The sequence below is a fragment of the Coturnix japonica genome, chromosome 3 (genome assembly GCF_054131305.1).
Source record: "Coturnix japonica strain WE chromosome 3, WE-NBRP24, whole genome shotgun sequence".
NCBI lineage: Eukaryota > Metazoa > Chordata > Aves > Galliformes > Phasianidae > Coturnix > Coturnix japonica.
Genome location: NC_140665.1, coordinates 63,364,813 through 63,387,766, shown reverse-complemented (window position 1 = coordinate 63,387,766; position 22,954 = coordinate 63,364,813). Strand labels below are relative to the sequence as shown.

The window sequence follows — 22,954 nt, the reverse complement described above, 5'->3', positions numbered from 1 at the left end:
TCTCCACCATGTGCTTCATAATAAGTAAATAAAGGTCTGACTTTTTAAAGATGCTTAATTATGTGGAGCACTACATTCACAGAACTGCATGCTGCATCACCACCTCCCCACTCCAGCTTAGCTCCAAACTCTCATGGAAAATTCATAAAAGCTAATAAAGCATCTATTCATGCTGCTCTCAGGATTTACTAAGTTTTAAGTGATGATTTGCACTGCACCCCACTACTCCTTTCCCTTCAGTCACTTAACAACCAAGGAATAAACAGCACTGTGACAACAAGCACTAATTTCAAGACACGGAAGAAAAATGTGCTCTCTATGGAAAAATAAAACGATCCTTCAATGCTGCCACTTAATTGACTCATGTTATTATGAGCAATTTCAACAGTCAGAACTTGGAGCAATTTTAACAGCTCTTGATATTAAAATGAAACCCAAAATCAAAAGACCTGAACCCTATCTTTAGTACCATCACCCATCTGTTGAGTGACTTACAAATGCTGCAGCATGGAGCTGTGTCTTGTTCTGGGCTCCCACTCACAGCTATCACACAAATAACAGCATACATAAGGTGGTTTATCTGGTCACCAGATACTGGCAAGAAAAAGCTTTCTGTGGTCACACCTTGACTTGCTGACATGGCATCTCCTGATGTCATCTGCTCTGTGCTTCGGCAAGAACCTGAACTTCAGCAGAGTAATTAGCTGACACTTGATAAGCAAACAAAGATAACAAGTGCCTCCGCTCATCTATGCAAGTGGGATCCCATTTCCAGAAATGTTCCTATCAGCCCTTCAGCTGTTAATTCTTCAACATCTGCCAGGTCAGAAACAAGAGTTTCTCTTTTTTTTTATTTTTTGTTTTCACTTACACTTGTCCCCAGGGTCAGTTACTCTGGGAATGAAAGTTCTTGATTACTGTGTCAGAATCAATCAATTCTCTGCTAACTGAAGTCCTTGTAGGTTTTGCCCCAACTAGTGGAATTTAGCAGCATCTGCCACTGTTCATTAAGTCAATGAGATGAGGGCTGTTTTCAGCTTAATATGCCTCATCAGCCTGAACTTCTGTACTGTAAACCAAGCAGCTCTACACAGGTCTCTTGCTGTGTTTTCTTGTCCCTGCTCCACTCAGTGCAAGGAAGAGACGTTCTCTTTATGTTTCTGACCATTTTGCCAGGGGTATCAGAAGCTGGAGGGTAAGATATTGTCCTGCTGCCCTCGCAGGTACCAATTGTGGGTGGAGCAGAATATTTTCAGCCATGTTTCAGGTGAGTCTACTGTCTCGGCTTTGAAAGCATTGCTCTGACAAAGAAATTCTTTCATGAATGACATTTTGGTGACCTGAGGGTTTTGCTGCTCTTCAGCCTAACTGACGGTGTGATTACATCTGCATTCAAGGGCTAATTACTGAATATCTAAAGCAACCACTCTGTGAGAACTGTGGCCTTCCAGTACTTTTACTGCTTTTACTGTAGGAAATAAATTCATGTATCACATATGTTGCTATGCAGAAGTGATGTTTCTACAAAGAACTCACATGGACACTTTCTACCCTAAGTTTTGACCTTCACATTCATGTTGATCAAAGTTGAGCAACTTTAGAAATCAAGTTTTATATCCAAAAGCAATTGCAAAAAGAGTTTGGTGTAAGCTTCCTTAACTGTAAAGGAACAGACTGTATCAGACAGAACTGAAATAAAAACCTACTTGAGAAGTGCTAATGTACTTCAGGAACCTCAAGGCTTCATAGTTCAAGGAAGGAGTTGGACTTGCCCATGGCTGCAGTTCAATGTGCCACCTTACAGTCTGCAAAGCAAAAATAAATATAGAAATGAAATGAAACAAATACCTTAAAGGAACAGTATTAATTCCTCAGTACAAGCATAAAATGCAAGAGACAACAAATTAAGGAGATTTCATTTCAAATAAAAAGTTTCCTAGGGACTTGTCTGCGATTGAAAGTTATTCCAGAATAAAGTAGCGTTTGAACTACTGTGATAAAGCACCCCACACCTGACTGATGAGGTACACCAGAATTCTTTGTTTTCCCAGAAAAATGGCAGTGTGGCTCTCTTTAGCCCTTCAACTCCTCATTTTAATAACAAGGAACTAGCTGTAGTGGATGCTCTCTGTACACCCCGTGAGGCCCATCAGATCTGAACCTTAGGGATCTTGTCACTTTATGAAACAACAGTTCCTTCTCAAAGTGGAACAGAAAAGGTCTTCTAGGCATGCACTCTCATAGCAATAGGACTCTCACTCCCATCTGCAGTACCTTCTCCAAATTCTGCCTGCTTTTGTCCTGTTAGGAAGTATAGATGTGTTACCTTTTACCCTCATGTAGATAGAAATACAAACACAGTGTTAAGTTGTACTGCATTAAGACTGATTTCTCACAGTTCTTCATCCTTGAGTGTGATAGCTCACTGCTATGGCTAGGCAGGTAACGTCAAGCTTTCCTTTAATCAGTTGTGATTAACTGAGCTTCCTTAATGAACAGGAAGCTCTGGAAAAAGAAAGGAAGTAACAAATCACTAGCCTGAATGAAGTCAAATGGCAGAGATAAGAAGCTCAGCCCAAGACCTGGGCTGGTGGGTAGTGCTGGATGGAAGGCAGCAGTTGGCCCTACTGGGAACCGTGAGCCTGGGTGGTGACAAAAAGCACCTTCAGACACCAGGGTGGGACACAGAAAAGAAAAAGAGAAGGCAAAACCAGAAAACAGAAATGATAAAAGAGAACCTTGGACACGATGGGGTTTGCCTTGAGCTGATACTATGAACTAGTAATTTTTTAGCCTAAGTAAACAGGCTGGAATGAACGGCAGCCAGAAGGTCCGTATGAGGGTTATTGTTCCTTCAGGGTGAGCTCTTTATTTTTTGTATTGTTATGTTTTGCTGTAAAAAGATGTTGAAAAGGATATTTAATAATTATTTTTTTTTCCAGAAATAGACAGAAGTAGCATCTCCCACCCTGAAGCCTGCTGCCTGCAATAGCCAGGGGCTCCTACATCCTGCACAGCACCATGCCAAATGCCAGGCAGCTGAAAAGCTTTGCAGCAGCATGTACCCTGCCTGAGACACTGCTTTCAGACAGCAGCCTGCAAGCAACTAGCACAGCAGGAGGATAGGTGCACACTCGGGAGGCAGAAGTGTGTAATCTTTCAGAATGAGTCACAGTTCACACGGCTGAATAACGCTTGCAATGACAGGAATGCCGCTGTTTCAACAGGCTCAAAAGCTGAAAAGAAAATGAAGGCTGACAATCGTTTTCAAGCAAAAGAAACCCCCGACACCTAAACATCTGAGCCCCGTTATTCCACAATCTATTTGTATGAGAAGTACCTCATTAGGTAGCAGAATTACAGGGTAGCCAGTGTGAGAACAGAGAAGAAAAAGGAAAAAAAACAAAACAGAACCCTTTTAATTAATCATACAAGTATGGTTCTTTTACCAGAGAAGCACTATGGCTTATTCTCAGCTGCTTAAAATTTTCAAGATGACAAATTGCCTTCCCAATGGTAGGTCTCTAAAACTTACCAACAAACACACAAAAAAGAAGATAAAAAAGCCCAGTGGCTTACTAAGTCAGTTTCATACACACACACGCAAAATAAATAATAAAATAAATCAATCTCTTTACATTTATGAGCACCGCACAAATGCTACTTCTGTGACTGATTAGAACAGAGCTCCCAATTCATGCCAATGGTTTTGAATAGCTTCAAAACACCCCCCTTGATCCCTGGCTCCTTGCAATGAAGAAGCCCATTTCCATTCGTTAATGAATACATCTGAGAGATCTGCTCTGACACCTGCTGAACACCCACACCAAGCAGTTCGATCATTACACTACAATAAGATTTGGGATGGTGGATGGGGCTGAAAACAGAGCGCACCACTTGAAACAGGTCTCCTGCAGGGGGGTAACCTGCTGATATTGACAGTGCAGTACAGCCATGCTCAGGGCTGACCAAATGCCTTCCTGAAGCTGCTGTTCCCTGTTCCATCAGTAACCCTTGCTGATGGATTTTCAGCTGATTTTCAGCCTCTTCTACAGCATTTGTTCCCATGAGCTCCGCAAACAAAAGGTACGAGGCTCCTCTGAACCAGCTGCTTTGGGAAAAAAAGGCTTATTCCTGGAAAGTTACAATACCACTTAAAAATATCCTCCTAAATATCCTGAAGCATCTCTATATATATGTTGTTTCATTTACAAGCACACGACCTGAGGTTAGCACTGTAAGAAAAAACACCAGTCTTCAGAAAGACTTTATCACAAGCAATATCAGACACCATCTTCCTCATTCCCTTACGTATAGTGGAAACCAAAAAGATGTTACCCAGAGTGATGCTTACATTTTCATTGAGAAGAGATAACCACATTAAGTCGATGCCATTGCTTTACTAAGAAAGCTGAAGATCCACTTGAAGGTCTGATTTTTTTTTCTACTTATTTCACACGTACAGACTGACATTTCTTTTTGACCTACCTGCTCAAAATCAGTGGTTACTTTTCCCTGCAGAACACAGGTTAACCAGCACTCGAACACAGCGGTATAAATAATGAAATTCTTCCCTGATCAACTGTACAATTTCAGTCCAGTAACTCAAACAGTCCAGTCCTTTCCCTCCCTTCTGCTTGAACTGAGAACTGAAACGGAATTAGTCAGGAATTTTTCCCTGGTTTTATCATCAGTAGTAACTAATTTTTCCCTTCTTTAAGTCTCCTTCCTATTTAACAGAAAATACCAGCCATAAACAAAAAGTTTGTAATCCCAGTGCCCTGCCTAGAAGTCTGTTGCTTCCAGCGAAGAAAGAAAAGAGTTGGCAGTACATGCACCAGTTCTTAAATGAGGGAAAAATATAAAAACCTCTGACTAGACAGCAACAACTAAGACCGATCCAAATATGAATGAAAAGCACTCATGGCAATAAACTCTATCAATAACCGTAAGTATTTGCTAGCCATAGAAACAAATGACATACACTTCTCCATACATCTCTAGCTGTTCCGGCTTTACCTTGCAAGCCACTGTTTGCCCCTTTTGGAAGGGTACAGCTGAACAATTTTTGCTCTTGGGTGAAATTTTGCAGTATTTTTTCTGTTGTTGTTCTCAAGGATTCAAATTACAAAGTGTCAGATAATGACAAAGCAGACATGTATTTACAGGATCACATTCCTGAAAGCTAGAGATGACTGCCCCTAGACATGACTGACAGGATTGGGGCATCTTCTTTGGGCTACCTCTGAAGCCCCTGAGCATACAGTTTTGTGGGTTTTGGTGCTTTCAATTCAAGTGTTCCTTGAGCAATGTCAGCATTTGAAGGAGATATGTACCCAGCAAAGCAAAGGCTGCTGAGATGTGTGGGAGAGCAGCTGAAGGTGAGGGCAGCCAAACTGGGTACATTGCTTGCCATGCTAACGGCAGCATAGCTCTTGCAGCAGCAAATGTTCCCTGATGAACTCCCACATTCTTGGAGGCAATTAGCTGGTTGACTCCAAGGAAGAGCCAGGAGTGAAAGAACACTCACACTGCGAGGACAGCCTGGGACCACACTCCCACAGTCAGCTGGAAAGCTGTTATTTGACAGGACAGATGAGGCAGACAGGCTCTTTAGGGGTGTGATTCATCTCACTACAGAGTAGATGCCTAAAATAAGAAAGATGAATCACACACTGGAAACCTCCATTTCTTTCCATTAACTGCAAAGGCAGTGCAGAGGACTGGCTGAAATGAATCCACCCCATAGACATTTAACATCAGAGATGAGGAAACCCAGATCAGACCCTCAGACACAAAAAAAATATCCTACAGTGAAATTTTCAAGAACTGCAAGAGCCCCACAATGAACTGCAAAGAATTCATAAAGAAAATCTTTTGAATTCCCTATTTCTATCTTCATTTCTTTTACACTTTTTGGAGTTTGTCTAAAGCAGAAGCATCTGACAGCACTACAGGCAGGCACACAGCTGTCTCACTAGCCAGTCACAGAGGAATTGCTCTGTTCCCTGTAGGTACCGGCTGCATGCTGTGCAACAAGTTGACCACATACAGAGTCCATCCCACAGATGGGCCCCAGTGCCATCAAACTGATGTGCTCTATCCTGAGATTTGACCGTGGAACATCATGCTGAGCAATAGAAGCCTTGCGCCATGATGAGCAAGCAATTTAATTAATAGAGGCAGGTTCTCCCCTGCAGCAAGGCCACTTAGAAAATTAAATCCTGCTGATGGAAAATGGCAATGTGACAGAAGCACTTTCTGCATTAATAAGGAGATGTCTTAAATTTAAATGAGGTTTTGACACAACTTGCGCGTGAAGAATTTTAATACCCAGAGGTGTTTGTGTGTCAGGTTGGGTGTGTTTTATTATACCGAACAGGGATCCCCTAGGATGCACCTGGCTTTCCCTCACCTTCTGGGCACTATCCCCTCCTACGGGGTGCTGCTAACTCTGCTTGCTGGCGGCAGAGTCCACAGGCAGCTTGCTCTGAGTGTCACCCCATAGCTTGACTTGACAGCCCACCACCAGTGCTCACTTCCCAGGCCTGAAGCTTGCACCTAGAGCACAACTTCTGTGTCCTGTGAATGCCCCAGGCATGGCAAGGCCTACATCTCCTACAGTGCACCAAGGCCAGCACGTGCCCCAGAGTACAGCCCACTTCCACACTCTTTCACATTCTGCTTTTAACTTTGGGCCTTTCCCACCAAAACAAGTACCTCATATAAAAAGCACGTATCAGGAAAAGAAAGAAAACAAAGAAATAAAGATGCTTGGCACCGCCATTAAGTAACAGAATTTATACTGCTCAAAGAATTAAAACACGGCTTTGGGAAAGTTCAGAGGCCTTTCCAAAACTAACAAGGCAGGGCTGGATGCATTGAAGGCTGAGTGACTAACACTCTGCTGAATCCAACTTGAATCCCTGGCTTCAGCAGGACATAGGTGTTGGGAAACAGCTTGCCAGCCCTCTGTAAACCCAATGGCAGACCCAGGCTCCAGCAACACACGGGCAGCAGGCAGGGAGCAGGCCCATGGCTAACAGAAAGCATCCAGAGCACTAGATGAAATGTCATTCTATAGGCACTTATAAAAGTGCCTCTTCTAATGTATTCCTGCACTATCCAGTGGCTGACAGAGTGGTAACTCATCTGATGAAGATGAGAGCAGGAGCTAGGATGATCTGAAATTTATGGAGGCAAATTCTCAACACTGCTGAAGCAGTTCTAACAGTCTAATAGTTAATCAACTGAATTATCTGCAGTGCCTATGTGCCAGCACTTAAGGATAAGGACAGCCAGGAACAGACACAGCAATCACTGGCCACTGTTTGTCACATTCAGACTTATACTAAGCAGAGTCAGAACTGGGGGTTTCAATCAACATGCTTAACAGCTTTAAAGGAAGTTCTTTGGTTTAGAAAATGAGAGGTGCCATAAACCATACTACAGAGGTAGGGAAAAAATAGCTATTTTCCCCTAGGCTGCCTTCATCTCAATATTCAAAACACCGCCCACAACAAAGAGACTTTATCAGTAAACATTCAGCTAGCCAGATAAGCTGAGTTTATTCTGTGCAAATTCCAGCACTCTAATCATGATGTAAAGATTGGGACGTCTTGAGCAGCCTATGCACTGGCTTCAGCAGGCTTTGCCTGAGGCTAAGGACTGGCCAAAAAAGAAAAGTGATTTTAAGGAAAAACACTTCCACAGGAATAAGGGCATTTCATACTTGCACAGTTTCCTCCCTCTTCCAAGTAATGTACCTATGTCTTTAAGGAACCGATCCACTCACTTCCCAGCCTAAAGAGCAATTCGGAGCATCAGAAAATTCCTTCACCATCAGCCTGTGGTGGTAATGCATCCACACCAGTGGAAGATCAGTAGATCTATACAGCCCTGAATTTCAGTCAAAAAATACATTAATTCTTACAAGCAGGTAAACTGAAAGGCTGTGGGACTTCTGCAGGCATTTAGATTTCACAGCATAAAACCTTAAAAGAGACAGACAAAGAGATATGACAGGGTCCTAAAGGCTTCTGTCCCTCAACAGACAACCCATCCACTTGATCATACTGGGTTTTGCTGGGCAGCCAGGGAAGACTAACAGCCTAACCTCACTTATGCCTTCAACAGCTTCCTATTTTATGCATGTGTTAGTTAATAAAACAAGATGATAGAGCATCCTAGAATGAAATACACACTAGCTTAAAATGTCTACATATTCTTTTGCTTGTTTTTAATATGATTCTAGCTCTAGACTATGGAGAGTAGTCTAAGTAAAAGTCTTTCAAAGGAAGCACAGCCACACATTGGGCAATCAATTCCCTCTACCAAGAAAAGGAATGAGAACTGGCTTACAGGTTGCTAGGGGTTTAAATGTAAGATTTCACATTTATTTCTCAATTTATAAGAAGGAAATCAAGCTTCTTTCAAAGCAGATGATTTTCATGTATTTTTTGTTCAAGATAAGTAGGTTTAGACCCACACATCATAAGCTCACAGAAGACACATGGGCAAATTTACACCATTCTATTCAGCAAAGGACATTTGCCAATGTCTTATCACCAATTCTAAACGCTACACAGAACATAGCACTAATCAGCTACACAGTTTGAGCATGAACTCCCGATGTACCCAGAATTCCCACAGATTTCATAATGAATAACAATTACAAGATCAAACCATTAATCAAGACATCTAACTAAAGAGAAACGTATCAACTCAGCAGCAGCCAATTGACACATAATTGCTTCTTGTTTAATTTTCTCAAAAAAAGTGAGGGAAAATGAACAAGAGACGACTACTTTGCCCTATTCAAGATGAAACAAAGTTCACAGTCTTTGGAATTTCCAGTGCTGCAGAACAGAAATGAGCGAAGTCCAAACTGAGACACATCAGAACTAACAAAGTTAAAGACCTCTACCCACCACAAGTGCTGCTAACTCTACAGGAATGCTCTCAACCAGTTTGTATCATTTTAGGCCTTTAAGTGGCAAATAATAGTTAAAATTATATGCTGTATCGGTCGGTAGACATTGCCACCTCTTCCCCCTGGAATTTCAAATACTGTCTTTGTAAAACATGAAAGAGGATGGTAAATAAAGGTCATCAGCTTTCAAGCTCCCAGTTAATTATTTGGCTTAGCAAGCCACAACAAGAATGAGGAAGAGGGCTGGGAATGGACAGGAAGAGGTTAAAGCAGAAAGGGATCTGATGCTAGGACATCTGTGCTCACCGGCTCTAACATTGTTTCAACTGCACCCATTCCCCAGCCACTTCTATGCCCACTACATCACCAGCACATTCTTCTTTGCTTTCATTTCTGTCTAGGCTAATTTTTCCCAGTCTGTCACAAAGCAAACAAACAAACAGCACATGACCTCTTATTTCATCAAAATAAACCCTAAAAACACTAAGCATCCCTTATTTGAGGGATATCCCTAAGAGATATGTTGCCTAACTGGCTCATCAAAGGCCCTTTAAGAAGCTTTGCAGGCTTTGTTATTCACACCCCAAGATGAGCAAAGCGTCCCATTCCTCTAGTCAGCAAGAACCACAAGATCAGTACTGGAAACCATTCAGGATTTTGTCATTTCCAGAAAGATAAACAGTAATGCATCTAAAGTCGCACCTCATATCCAGGGCCTGTGAGAACCTAATGACGAGAGATTTTGCACCTAAATCTAAGGCAGATGGATTCTCCTAAGGGTCTCTCAGATTCAGGTTTCATAAAAACAATACAGCTCTCAGCTACCGAATTTCAAAGAGCACTGCAAAGCCACTTTCTTCCCATCTGCAGAGCATATGGGGAAGACATCAGTAATAAAAGAGACTTCTGTACACACGGTAACAGTTGCTGGAACTACTACGTTTATCTTTACACAAAGACGAGAAAATTTACAAATGTGTCATGGAGGACATAAACTATAGGAAAAGAAAATCATCAAGATGTTCCTGCAGAGCCAGATTGCTTTAAGGTCCAGGACTTGTCACCTGCACTCTGTGAGGTCAGTAGTCACCAAAGCCACCCCATCATTTAGCATCTGCTAACAGGGTCTGAGCAAGGATCAGCTGGAGCCTGAGCCAGCAGCAGGTCTGGTAGAAAAGGTGACAGAGACAGGACAGAAAAAGATCAGGTGAGGGGGACACACATGGCTATTTCATAGGAGCCAATATCTTTCATTCACGGCTGCATAAGCAGCTGGAAATGTTGCAGCCATCTCCTGCTGTGGTATTAGCACAAGAGTGAACTCAAAATTGCAGCATCTGTTTGTGTCACCCAGGGCTTCTGTTGATTTGCACACAGTTTCCATTACACTCCAAAGTCTGTTTACTCAAAACAGGACAGCCTGTCACTTCTGGATAGAGGAACATAAACACCAACAACATCAGAGGGAGTAAAGCAACGTAACAGGTTCCAGCATATATATATATACTTTACAATAGTAAAAAACAGAAGAAAAAAATATACAAATCTTTATTATGGTCATCCTGGTCAGCTAATACGGACTGAGTTGACAACACACTAGGATGAAACCCTCACAAGCTCCAGACTGAAGGCTCTTCACATAAAAAGGAAAAAACAAGAAAACACAAGCTAAAGGTCAGCAATGCATAGGAACAATCTTGAGGCTTCTACTTATCCCGGCTACCACGTTCCTGCCTCCTAGACAGCAACCCCATATCAATAGATTGAGCTAAGAACTGCAAGTGGGATTGAGGCAGTATGGTTTCCTTCCTACACTCACTACCACAGTTGTGACGGTCTCACTTTCTACATCAGGCCTATACGTTATGCTTGGCTGAAGGAAAAGCTGGAGCAACTGTTAAAACAGCCAGTTCTGTAACAACAAAAAAAAACATCAGCAGGAGAAATTTCTGCCTCTATCTCTGGGTTATGTTCTTAAACAGTGAAATTAATTTCATTATAAAAAGAAGAAAAACAACACCAAAAAACCCACACCTTTTCTGTGAAATAGCTCTCTAGGAAACATTGTTCTCTTTACAGTAGAGAGAAAATATTGAGTAAGTATTTGAAAGAAATCTGTATCACTGGATATAATTAAATCTCATCAAGCTCTAATGACTTTCTGAAAGATAACATTCCCCAGCTGCTTCTTAAAAATCCACGGAGGGCAAATCTTCTAGGCAATGAAAAGCATGTAGGAATCAAGGTTATTCTTGTGATCCTTTACGTCACAAGTGACATCACTGTGATAAATAAGATGACCATCTCCTTGTTATGATCTACTATAAACACACTTCATTTGCAGCTGAAAAAGCCACAAGCATTGCTTTTTTTTGATGACTTCAGGAAGGATCTCCATGCTTAGGTACCTTCGGGGCCCTCAGCTGCCCCCATGCAGCAGCAGCTGGCTCCCAACATGCGATTGTCTGATGTTGAAAACTGCTATCAAGGAAAGTTCGCTGTTTTCTTCCAAACGCGATAACCTGTCTTAGTCCATGCCATTAGCTTGAACAGCTGAACCAAAACCAAGGCTCTTGTAGCTGTTCCCCGGGTACTAATAGCCCGAAGCCATAAACTGCTACTTCGTGCTAATCACTCAATCTAAGCAACTTCAGGTCAGTTTATCTTTGGCAAGAGACCTCCAAGCACTGGAGGAAAGAAGTTGTTGAGTAATGTTCCTTCCTCTGGGGCTACTCAATCAGTACAGGATAATTATGGTGGAGTCTGGTCTCTCTAGTGAGGGATTAAGCCAAAGCAATGACCACTTACGGTCTTAAAAGACCCCATTACCTCTTTTTATTATATTGACATTAGATGGTCGTTCAGGCTAAATTCCAGTTTGGATAATCACATTCTGCCTGCCAGACTGCTTCTCTAACTGCAGAGCAGGTAAAGGACCACAGGAGACAGACTCAGCTCTACTTCTGTGCCTTGCAGCATAAATAAGACCTTTGCTGTTACTCACCAAACTTCATGCTTTATCTGCGAGCCTTTCCTTTGCTTACCCAGCTGGAAAGTTAAAATATTATCCTAACATCTTGCCTGAAAATTAAACCAGCTATTTCTTGTCCCACTTGCAGTGGACCTATAGAATAATTGGTCATTATGCACTTCCAAAATACTAAATTCTTTTTCAGTTGGACAAGTTTAAGCACACGCCTCTTATAACCTACTTTTTTTCCTGCTTAAAGCAACTTCTGGCTCTCTCAGGCTTTCCTTAGAGGTTCTTCCTGTACCTCTTCACATTCTATCCTTCCCTTTGAGGTCATCAGCTCGGAAGAGTCCAGAACTAACAATGATGCAAAGAATAAATAATATCCAGCTCTTCAGCATTGCACCACTGTTCTGCAACCAAATCACAGCTGTGATTCAAATTGTAAAAGCTAAGACATTAGCCACTCTGTGACAGACATTATTTGACTTTGGAATGAGTTTTCTCATTCTGAATCTTCTCAAGTTTTCCTTAAGAATTCTGGCTCTTGCTCATCAAGATGCAGTGTAATTCCCTATTCAAGCAGCTTCCAAAGTTGTATAGATCTTTAACAAAGTCAGCATGAAGACAATATACATACAAGTAGACCATGAAAACACCTAATACATTTGCTTTGTAGATGCGTAGAATTCAAAATGACTCTTTGCAGAAGCCCTACAAACCACCTAAAGTAGCATTACCACTTTCAAAGTAAAAATTAAATGTAGTTTTAAAGGAAAGTTTTAGCATGAACATAATGCTAAATCACATGAAGTCATTTCGAACCTGCCATATTAGTTACAGCATACAAACCACTTATTCCCCCACCACTCTGCAGATATTACTGCATTAAAGACAAGCCCATAGCAGTCATTACTGCAGAGAAGCAGTAGGCACTATTACTCTATCCCTATTTGGAGAGGGAAACAAAAGCAAAACAACAAACAAAAATGAATTAGCCTACATTTAAGAAGAACAAAACCACAAATGCACACAAGTAATACCTATAGAACTATAAGCTCATGCAACTGTTCTGTTCTAGGCAATGATGCTTCATGTTTCAAAACACATTATGATCCCAAATAAAACATGATCCAAGGCAGCAAAACCTAACTCTCAGGTTTCAGTCACTTAAAGCAAATATTCTTATATCCATAGATGTGAAAGAGCATCCAAAACAACATCAGGTTCACTTGGGTATATAGGTAGACATGCAGTGCACTCCCCCACCTTTCAATAGCTTTAAGAGGCAAAGATTTACTGCTGATACTACAGCTTTAAAACTAAATTTAGTACTTTGCTTCTATTCTCACAGCAGGCACCCTTTCAGAAAATACACCTACGGCTACAGCCCAGGGTTAGTAGCATTAAACCAAGAGCACATTCAAGGAACTCTGGAATACAAAATCTAGCTAAAGCTGGTCAGAGTGCAAGAAATCAGACCTCAGTTTTTATCAGAGAGACAGCATCTGAGACTGCAAGTAGAGACTTCAGCAAGTAGAGCTACAGGAACCTAAAACATCTGCCCAGACTAATAGCTGATGGTTTTTGTTGTTTGCTTTTTGTGCATAACTGCACTGCACCATGTAAAAGCATTTTTTTTCCTCCTCCTACACAGAAATAAATCTGTCCAAAAGTAAATCCAACTGCTCCAAACCAGACTCATTGAAAAGTTCTCCTCCCCTCCCATTTAAAAACACAAGAGCCTACCATAACTTCTCACCACAACCACTGTGATAAGAATTTGCTGTTATTTCAAATTCCAAATATAACATTTTATTATTTTTTAATCATAAGAATAATAAACTGAGGCAGGGGAGGTTTATGTTAGATATTAGGAGGAAGTTTTCCACACAGAGTGTGGTGATGCACTGGAACAGGTTGCCCAAGGAGGTTGTGGATGCCCCATCCCTGGAGGCATTCAAGGCCAGGCTGGATGGTTGGTGACCCGGCACATACCCTGGGTATGGCTTTCCTCCCTTTTGGTGCTGTTTGCTTAGCTACAGCTCTGCTTCGGAAAGCTTTAACACGATTCCAAGTAGTCAACAATCATTTCCCCACACGTCACTGCAATTTCTTTTATATGGCAAGAAAATAACATATTCAACTAGACCTATGGAAATATTCCATTCATCGGTCTTTTGTTTTATACCAGTGATGTAAGTGGAAGCAGAGCTGTAATGAAATGGCACTGAGGAAACAGAGCAAAGCTGGCCCTTGCTGACTTTTTATTACTGCCATCCTGCTGGCTTACACATCACAATATATTCCAGCAACAGCAACAAAACCACCAGTGGGGGAAAACACTTCTGGAAGCCTCTGTAGACTTCAGAAATGAACTGACGGTGCTTTGCAAACAGACAGAAAAACATCTAAAAACTGTGGTGAAATGCAATGTCACCCTGGCACAGCTGAGTTGGCTGGCCCTTGCTCTTGGGGTTCCGCCCCTCTTCCCCAGCCCAAATCTCTGTGTCCTAGCCAGGTGTCTTTCTGCATGGCTGGAAGGATGCTGATGCAAACAGCCACATGGTGAGCACTCTCATATTGCTGGTTCCCAACTTAGGATTTCCTCAAGAAAACAGTAATGTTGGTTTAGTGTATGCTTTACTTAGGTCTCCTGTGTTCAATGCTATGCTTAGTGCATGCTTTCAAAAAACGACCTGAATTCACATGGTCACAATTGGTTTTCATACAAATGCTGAAATTATTCCATCATTAGAATCACAGAACGGCTCAGGTTAGAAGGGACCTCAAAGCCCACCCAGTCCCAGCCTCAGCTGCCCAGGGCCCATCTAACTTGGCCTTAAGTGCATCCAGGGAGGGGGCACCACAGCTTCCCTGGAGTTACAATCACTCAAAATCTGGATGTTGGGGAAACACCAAGTAACTCAGCCTCAAAAATCAGAAGAATTGATACTGCAAGACCCAGGTGCCAACATCAAAGCACACTGCAAGGCCAGTAGTCCTTATAGAAGCAACAACATTTAAGGGTGGAAAAGACCACAAAGACCATCTAACCCAAGGGATAAGCAGTGCGATTCCCACAGGGCAGTACCAGCTTCCCACAAAGCACCAGCCCTGAAGCAGCAAGGCTGCCAAGAACACCCCACAAAGATCCCAACCCTCTCGTTCCTGCCAGAAACCAAGCGGGGCACCTGCGAGCTGGGGCTGCCCGTGGTCCCCCCGCCCGTTCCAGCCCTACCCTACCTTCCTGCCCGGAGGACAGCAGCCGGGCCGGCCGCCCCGCCGCCCGCTCCTCACGTAGGTCACCCGCCGCCGCCCCGGCACCACCGCCGCGTCGCGGGGCTGAGGGACCGCCCGGCCCGACGCCGGCACGGCGGGCAGCCGGGGCCTCTCCTCCGGGCACCAGGAGCGCCGCACGGCCAGCTGCAGGCACAGCAGCAGCGCGGCCGACAGCACGCAAAGACGGAAGGCCGCCCCCCGCCACAGCGGCCGCTCCTTGGGCATCGCTGCCCCGCCGCAGGGCTCATACCGCCGGCGGGTCGGGCCCGCGGCCGGCCTGAAAAGTAGGGAAACCCCGCCCCGAGCGGGGCTGGCCGGGGAGGGGCCGCGCTGCCCCCCGCGCACCGAAGCTCGTCGGGGGAAGGGGCGGCGGTGGGGCCGGGAGAGGGGGTGGAGGGCGGAAAGGCTGTGGGGCAGGTCTTAAGGGCAGAAGCGTGAAGAGCAAGGCTCGAAGAGTGGGAAGAGCCCGGACTCACTTTAAAACTCTGTCAAAGTTTAAACCTTGAGAAACTGGGGAAAGCTTGAAGAGGGTGTGTTCTAATAAATAAATCTGAGCAGAAGACAAGAGGCTTTTCTGTATCTAGCAACAAAGGTTTGGATGCTGTTCTGCTGTGGGCAGAAAGCTCCATCCCTACATCTAGCCCCTCGTCACCACCGAGCTCGGACTGCAGTGCTGGCCTTGCACAAGTCTCAAGGGAGTTTCAGGTTGGATATCAGGAGAAAAAGAGTGGTCAGGCACTGGAATGGGCTGCCCTGGGGGTGTTCAACACACCTGTAGATGTACTAACAGGCCATGATTTAGTGGAGAAATATTGGTGGGATGTGGATGGTTGGACTAAATGGTCCTGGAGTTCTTTTCCAACCTTGGTGATTCTACAGTTCTATGATCCCCCTCCCACAATGCTGGTTTATGTGCTCTGGGAGGATGCTGCTGAAAGCCACCCTGATAAAGAACATTCTGTGAACGTTACTTGATGTTTTATTCTTGTTTTTATATTTTAACCAGCCATTGAATTTCTTCTTGCTCTCCCCCATCTCTTTTAAATGCAAGTCAGTCAAGAACAAAATGGGGATTCTGGAGACAGTGTAAAAGGGAGCAATGATAGAGAAGGATCTGAGGAAATATTGGGAACAACAAGAAGCCTTATCTGGGCTAGCACAAGTATCAGTGGGAATTAAGGTGGTACCTTCATCACTTGCACCTCTCTGCATCCTCTCAGTTTTGACAAGTGAGTTATGAACTAATTTCTTCCCCCAGGAATCAGCTGCAAAGGCACCTGACTGTGAGCAATTCCTGTTAAGAAGAGAAGGAAATTAAAATTCCAGCATAATGTTCTCAGCTCCAGTCTGACTGGGGGAATGATCTCAACCCTTCTGTGATGGTTGTCGGGAAACAGAGCCAAGCAAAGTTCCAGTGCTTCTGCAAAATGCACACTTCTGGGGACAGGCAGCAAAAGGCCTCTCCTCCCTGTTGTCCCCCAACAAGATGGATAGTCTTAAGGGAAAATACATTGTGCTGGATCCAACAGAGAATATATTGCAAGGAGTAAGAGAAATGTTAGCTTTGAGCGTGAAATACCTACTGAAAGCAGGGAGCGTTATGCCTTTATTTACATGAATAGTGATAGGACAAGGGGAAATGGTTTTAAAGAGGGGAGATTTTGATTGGATGTTAGGAGGTAAATTTTCATTGAGAGAGTGGCAGAAGTCTGCCCAGAGAGGTTGTTCAAGGCCAGGTTGGAGGGCACTGGGCGATCTAATCTAGTCCCTAATTTAGTAGTTAGTGACCCTGCCCATAAGTTAAAACTAGATGATCTTTGAGGTCCCTTCCAACCTAAAGTATTCTATGATTCTATGATCTATAACTGGAATCTAACACAAGCCCTGCTCTGTTTACTTTCTGTCTACGTAGTACAAATTTCTACAGCTCAATTCGTTTAATCAGAAGTCTTTAAATATATAACATTCCTCTGGAACTTACAAATTGTCCTAGCAACAGAGCAGTAAACTTCTGGAAGGGAGAAGTTTAGCAGTAGTGGGAGTTAATTGCTGCAATCCTGTCTTTTGCTCAGAACTTAGATCTTGTCTGGGATATTGTTGTGTAGCAGAACCTCTGCTGACGCTGGTGAGTTCTCCATTACATACACAACAAACAGATCACATAATAGTCCAAAGAGTCTTAAAGGTCCTTGTGAAGCAAGTACTCGTTGGGCTGACTACCACTGTCAGCATCAGCATCTTTTTGATTGGGCTCATCCAAACGAGTCCAGGTGAGGCTCTTCTGGTTCCAAAGGGTTTATTTTGTGCTGGGGATGAGAAAACCTGAAAAGCAAAGAGGCCCCAGGGCTGTGGACTTGTGAACAACACCAGAAAGGCAAGATGAAAACAAATTCCTTCAGCTTTCCCTTGCCAGCTCCCCTGCAGCAGTCCTTAAATGCTGATCTCCCTTATGGCCGTTCTCAGCTTAAACCTTGTGCTTTCTGCCATCCACCTTCTGCCCCCACCCAGCCTCATAGCCTGCATCTCCGCTTTCTGGCTTGGCATGATGTCTGTGTTCCCAAATCTCCAGGCAGAGCTAAACTTCAGGCAGGAAAAACACCACTGGGAATTCACTGGGTTCTCCAAGGGCTGCTAATGGAAATAAAACGTTCCTCCTATCAAGTGAGTGAATGTATAAAAATGCTGTTTTCTGCTTGGCTTAACAACATCATTTGGTATGAGCCATTGCCAAAATCTGCAGGACGGAATGAAGGATGCCCTTTTTTCTTCTTCTCCCTCCTACGCTCCTGGATTGTGCTGGAAATGCTGGTTGTAGTCATCCATGCACAAGATGACAGACCTTTGCAGGAGCTCTACTTAGAGCCCTGTGCTCTGAATCCCACTTACAGCTCAGCAAAAGCATTTCTGTGCCAGGGACACAGGCAGAAGCACTTCCTCCTCCTTCACAACAGAGAGCCAAACAACATGGCCATGAATTTCAAACATGATGAAAGGGATATTTGATAACTAATGGTTCAAAAAGGGGATTTGAGATCAAGGCTTACCTCTGAGTAACGCTCTGGGGCATCCCTGCCTGCAGGTATCAGTACCTGTGTGTGTGCCCATGTTCATGCTGAAGGCAACCGAGAGGCTCTTCAGAGATCTCCTGCAGCTCTGCTGTCCCCAGCCTTTACCTTTGTTTACTCAAGTCTCCACCTTGTACTATCCATAATGAGGCCATTGCCTCCAGCAATCGGTATTTCACTCCCAGAAAGGAACAACAGGGATTTTACCTTCTGCCCGTTACTAAATCATGTAATCATTCGGAGAGAGCAAAACTGCTTTGCAGCAGCAGCAGCAAAGTCTGACAGTCTCATCAAACAGACGCCAGTCTACACACTGAAAGCAGGTATTGCTGTTTTCTTTTAAAGACATTTCAGCTCAGCGGAATCACATTGGCATATCTCATATGCAGTTCACATGCTATTGCAGAAATATTTCTGTGGTATTAGCTTGTCTGCATTCCCCCTGTATCCATACTGCAATGCCAATCAGATGTCCGGCTTTGCTTAAAAATTACCCCAAATTCCTATTACAAACATTATATTACAGTATGCTGTAAGGATTACTGTGGTGATACTCTGGGTGCAGCTTTCTCTCTCCTTTTATTTGTTCACTTATTTATTTCAATACAATCCATTTTACAGGCGTTTTTGCACTTCTGAGCTTGAGGATGAATATCTCTCATTAAAAAAAAAATGTAATTTGGAATACGGATTAATCCATAATGGTCAGAATTCTGCAACACAACAGAGCCAGAGTAGAAATTATGGCTTTGAGAAGCTATATAAGAATTTATGGCATGTTTTTAATGGGCTTACACTATGTGCAAATGCCAGAGTGTTTATACTGGGTGACAGTATATGTTATACACTGGTGACAGTGCTGGACATCACAGCCTGATGGTGAAGGGACTCCCATATGCACACCCAGGGAAAGTAGGACTGCAGCCCTGGGGCTGCTCAGCAGCAGAGAGCCAGGCAGCAGTTCCACAAACAAATTAAGAGCCATGACTGATGCGCTGTGTGCTTTTTCTGTCTGGCGATGTTGTTTGATACGCTGGCATGTGTTGCTACCATTCATGCCTCATTAAAGGCAATAGGATAAAATAGAAGCTGGGAGAGGCTGGCAGCATCTCTGATGGATATGTTGGGTAAAAAGCAGTGAGGTTCTGCAGAGAGGAGGCATGCAAAAATGTCCATGAGCAGCAGCAGGCCAGCTTAAAAATATGCATCCATGGACATGGAAAGCAGAGGTCAGCCAGGTGCTTTGAAGGGATGCCGGGAAGGATGAGGTAAGTTTATGAAGATTTAGTACCTCTGAAGGGTGATCCAGCTGGCACTGCACAGGGAGAAACATTTAACAGGGCACCTACCTGCCCCACAAGGCTGAGGAAGACTAGCTACCCCAAGCCACACTGGGTTAATAGGTAGAAACCTCCTGGCTGCAGCCCAGGGCATCGCAGCAAGCAGGAACAAAACCAGCACTGAAACCTGCAGTACAGCAGCTGGAGAGACAAATTTTCCTACAGCATCAGAGTACGGCTGAGGTGGAAAGAAACCTCTGGGTCCATCAGATCCCATATCTGCCTAAGCAGGGACACTCACTGCAAGGTGCCCAGGCCCACATCCAGGCAGCTCCTGAAGATCCCCAAGGAGAAGACCCCACAGCCTCTGGGCAGCCTGTACCAGTGCTGTCACCTGCACAGCACAGCAGTGCTGCCTGGTGCTCATAGAGAGCTTCCCGTGTTTCACTTTTTGCCTGTTGCCTCCCGTGAAACCAAGGGCTTCTTGCTCAGTCCTTGCACTGGACTGCCCAGCCTTATAGCACTATGACGAACTGCAGTAAGATTGCTCTCAGGAAGCCAGACAAGAACATTTTAGTGCATAATTATGTATGAGTTGCAAGGGAACGAAAAAAAGAGGGAAAACATCTGTTCACATAGAGTTTATTGCCATTCACTTAAGAGGCCCATTAAATGCCAGAAAAAAATGGTATTTATCCTTCTGTTTGAGGCAATTACCCCACTGCAAATCTCAATAGCAGGGTTTTTTTCTGTGATTATTGCTGGAATTCTGATGTTTTGCAGGCACACTCACAGCCAAGAGATATAAAGGGCCTTAGGGGGATTCTCAGAAACAATCATCAGTGCATCTCCCCAGCACCTCACCTCTGTGAAGAAATGGATTGCTCCTGGGAGCCTGAGGCTTCCAGCATGTTCCCAAAGCTTGGCCCATTGCAGCACTGATGAGAAAGAGGAGGTAGAGTGACTGAGAGCTCTGTGCTGCAAGGTATCCCAGCTCTCTGTCACTTCCTAGACCTCAGATGCTTAAGACCCTTTCCTTCAAAAGTCAAGAGGGGCTTTTTCATTCACATCACACCTCAAAGTCGGAATTACTTTTTTTTTTTTCTTATCCAGATTATTCATTTCAGAGGTACAGCTCTTTTTCTTGTGCACAAGAAACCCAAACACCACTCTTTGCATGCTCAAGGAGACTAGTTGTCCCACTGCTCCACTCGTCAGGCTGCAGGCCACACAGGGAGGAGAGGCCCAGTCCCCTTGGAGCCAGTCCTGCACTGCGTGGTGAGGAAAGCATTTTAAGCTCTTCTGTAAGATACAGAATTGATTATTATGCTCCACAGTAAACAGGTTCTTCAGGCCATCACTACTTCCACTATCTGAGTTCAACACTATTCAGTCATTGTGAAGCAAGTGGTTTCGTCTCACGAACTGCTCGATCCAACATCACCCTCTGGTGGAAAAGAGGGAATAGAGCAGGACGGAATAAACCACTGTGCAGCATTCGCTATTTACAACGGCTGTGAAAACAATATGAATCTCGCTCAAGGCCAGGATTTTCCTTTTAATTACTACATTTAGTCCAAATAATATTGAATGTGTCACATCGAAGTGTATTTCCAGCTGTATTCGACTTAAGAAAGAATTAGAATGAATGATGCACACCAATGGCAAATTTGTTTCCAATGTAGGCAGAAGCCTTTATCAAGACACCACGTCTTTATGGCTTTGTTTTTGCAAAGAAAACCAACAGAACTCCCTCTTGCAGAAAACTATTATTTCATGCTCAGTTTCTGAAATCCATCACACAGCCCATCTGCTGTCTGCCATCATAAGGATTGATTTAAAAAAATGTCTCAAAATAGAATTATTCCTTCCCTATGCCATAATTACATCTTTGAAGTTCATCATGAGCATGGCAGATTGGTTGCCATCTGCCAGAAGTGATACTCAATGTCAATTAGAAAGTGTGGGTAGGAAGGCAATACTCAAGTATGGTCCATTTAGCTTATGTGTGGACAACTGGGGGCTTGGGAGCAGCACAAGGATGGCTCCTGGAGCCAGGCTGAAACCTAATTATCACTCCCAGGAATTTCAGGTAGATGAAGAAAGAATCTTTCCCTCGGAGGGGAAGATGTTATGAGGAAAAGGCCGGAGACATTATACCACACATTGAGTGAGCCCTGGGGCTGATGTGAGTAAGGAAAGATATTCATGCTTTTCCACAGGTGACAGCTAAGTTTCACATCTCTTCATCACCATGGAAAGTCCAGGAGGCTTAATGACCTTCTTCTATTACCACATATTCTCAGGTGTGGGTGTTTCTTTAACATGGCATTTCCAGATGAATATGATAGAGCTGATTCAACAGCACAGACTTAGCATCAAAATGGAGTTTTGCAAATCACTGGGATGACAGCTCATCCTCAGCTGGAGCTGAAGGGTTCACACAGGCCACATCTTTGCTTCTGCTTCTGGCAAGGACCTTGGCTGAGGAGCAGATGCTCAGGGGTGACTGATGAGATGTCACCAGAGACTGACCCCAAGGACTAAACAAGCAGAGAAGAACTCATCCCAATGAACTTCAGATGGTCAGCCTTGTATGTGGTAAGACCTTAGCAGGGAAGAAAGCCTCTGTGAGAAAGAGTAAGACAAAAAGGGTTTCAAACTACAGAGTGGAAGAAAGTGAGTGAACAGACAGGAGCAGAGGTTGATGGCACCTTGCAGGTGCCATTTTAACATCTTTATAACCACAATTAAGCAGGAAATGGCAAGGTACAACCCAACCCAAATAAAGCTTCTTTTAAAAAGGCACAGAAATTGAAGCAATTGGGCTGGATGCATGTGTGATTCTGTTTGCCTCAAGACTAAAAAATAAGATATGAGACTAAAATGCTTGGTTTTTATATGAATATTGACCCAACAGAAACACTGGAAACTTTCCAGAAGAAATACAACTAACTACTGGCTTATTGTAATACCCTGTTAAAAATTAAGTGGGAAAAACCAAAATAAAAACTGTTTAGATGAGGAAATGGAAAAGAACATGAAATCTGTCAGGTTAAAAACAGAAACAGACAGGGAGACTAAAAAGTGTTTTGAAGAAATAGTTTGCTAATGGACCAAAAGCTTTCTCTCACTTATTAGTGGCAGGGGCTGCACCAGAGGGGCTGCTGGTGACCAGGTATGCAGCTAGCATGTGGTCAGAGTATTAAAGGGGTCTGGGGAAACGCAAACCCTAAGAGAACAGCTAAATAGATTACTGTATCTGCACTCAGCACAAAAAAGCTTAGTGAAACCGCAGAACCATTTGTTAAGGGGATAATGCAGAGCATCTGCCTTAGATTGAAGAGACATTAGATGAGGTCTTAGACTAAACAGCTGAAACAGATAGTAACAAATTCATGGGAAGCAGATGTTATTTGCTGAG

The 22,954-nt window shown here is 43.6% G+C and overlaps 1 protein-coding gene across 2 annotated transcripts in view; it reads right to left on the bottom strand.

The window, feature by feature from the left end:
- METTL24 (methyltransferase like 24) overlaps positions 1 to 15,494 on the bottom strand; it is a 38,519-nt gene extending 23,025 nt beyond the window's left edge. Inside the window, exons 1-2 of one of the 2 annotated variants that reach the window (XR_014944859.1) lie at positions 15,150 to 15,494; positions 1,707 to 1,805 (exon numbers count right to left, since the gene is read on the bottom strand). Coding sequence is in view for 1 of the 2 variants with exons in the window: in XM_015858723.3 (XP_015714209.2) it covers positions 1,707 to 1,805; positions 15,150 to 15,410 (360 nt within the window). In the remaining variant the exon portion in view is untranslated. The remainder of the gene's footprint in view (positions 1 to 1,706; positions 1,806 to 15,149) is intronic. The other variant, XM_015858723.3, reaches the window with a different exon arrangement.
- Between the last annotated feature and the right edge of the window lie 7,460 nt (positions 15,495 to 22,954).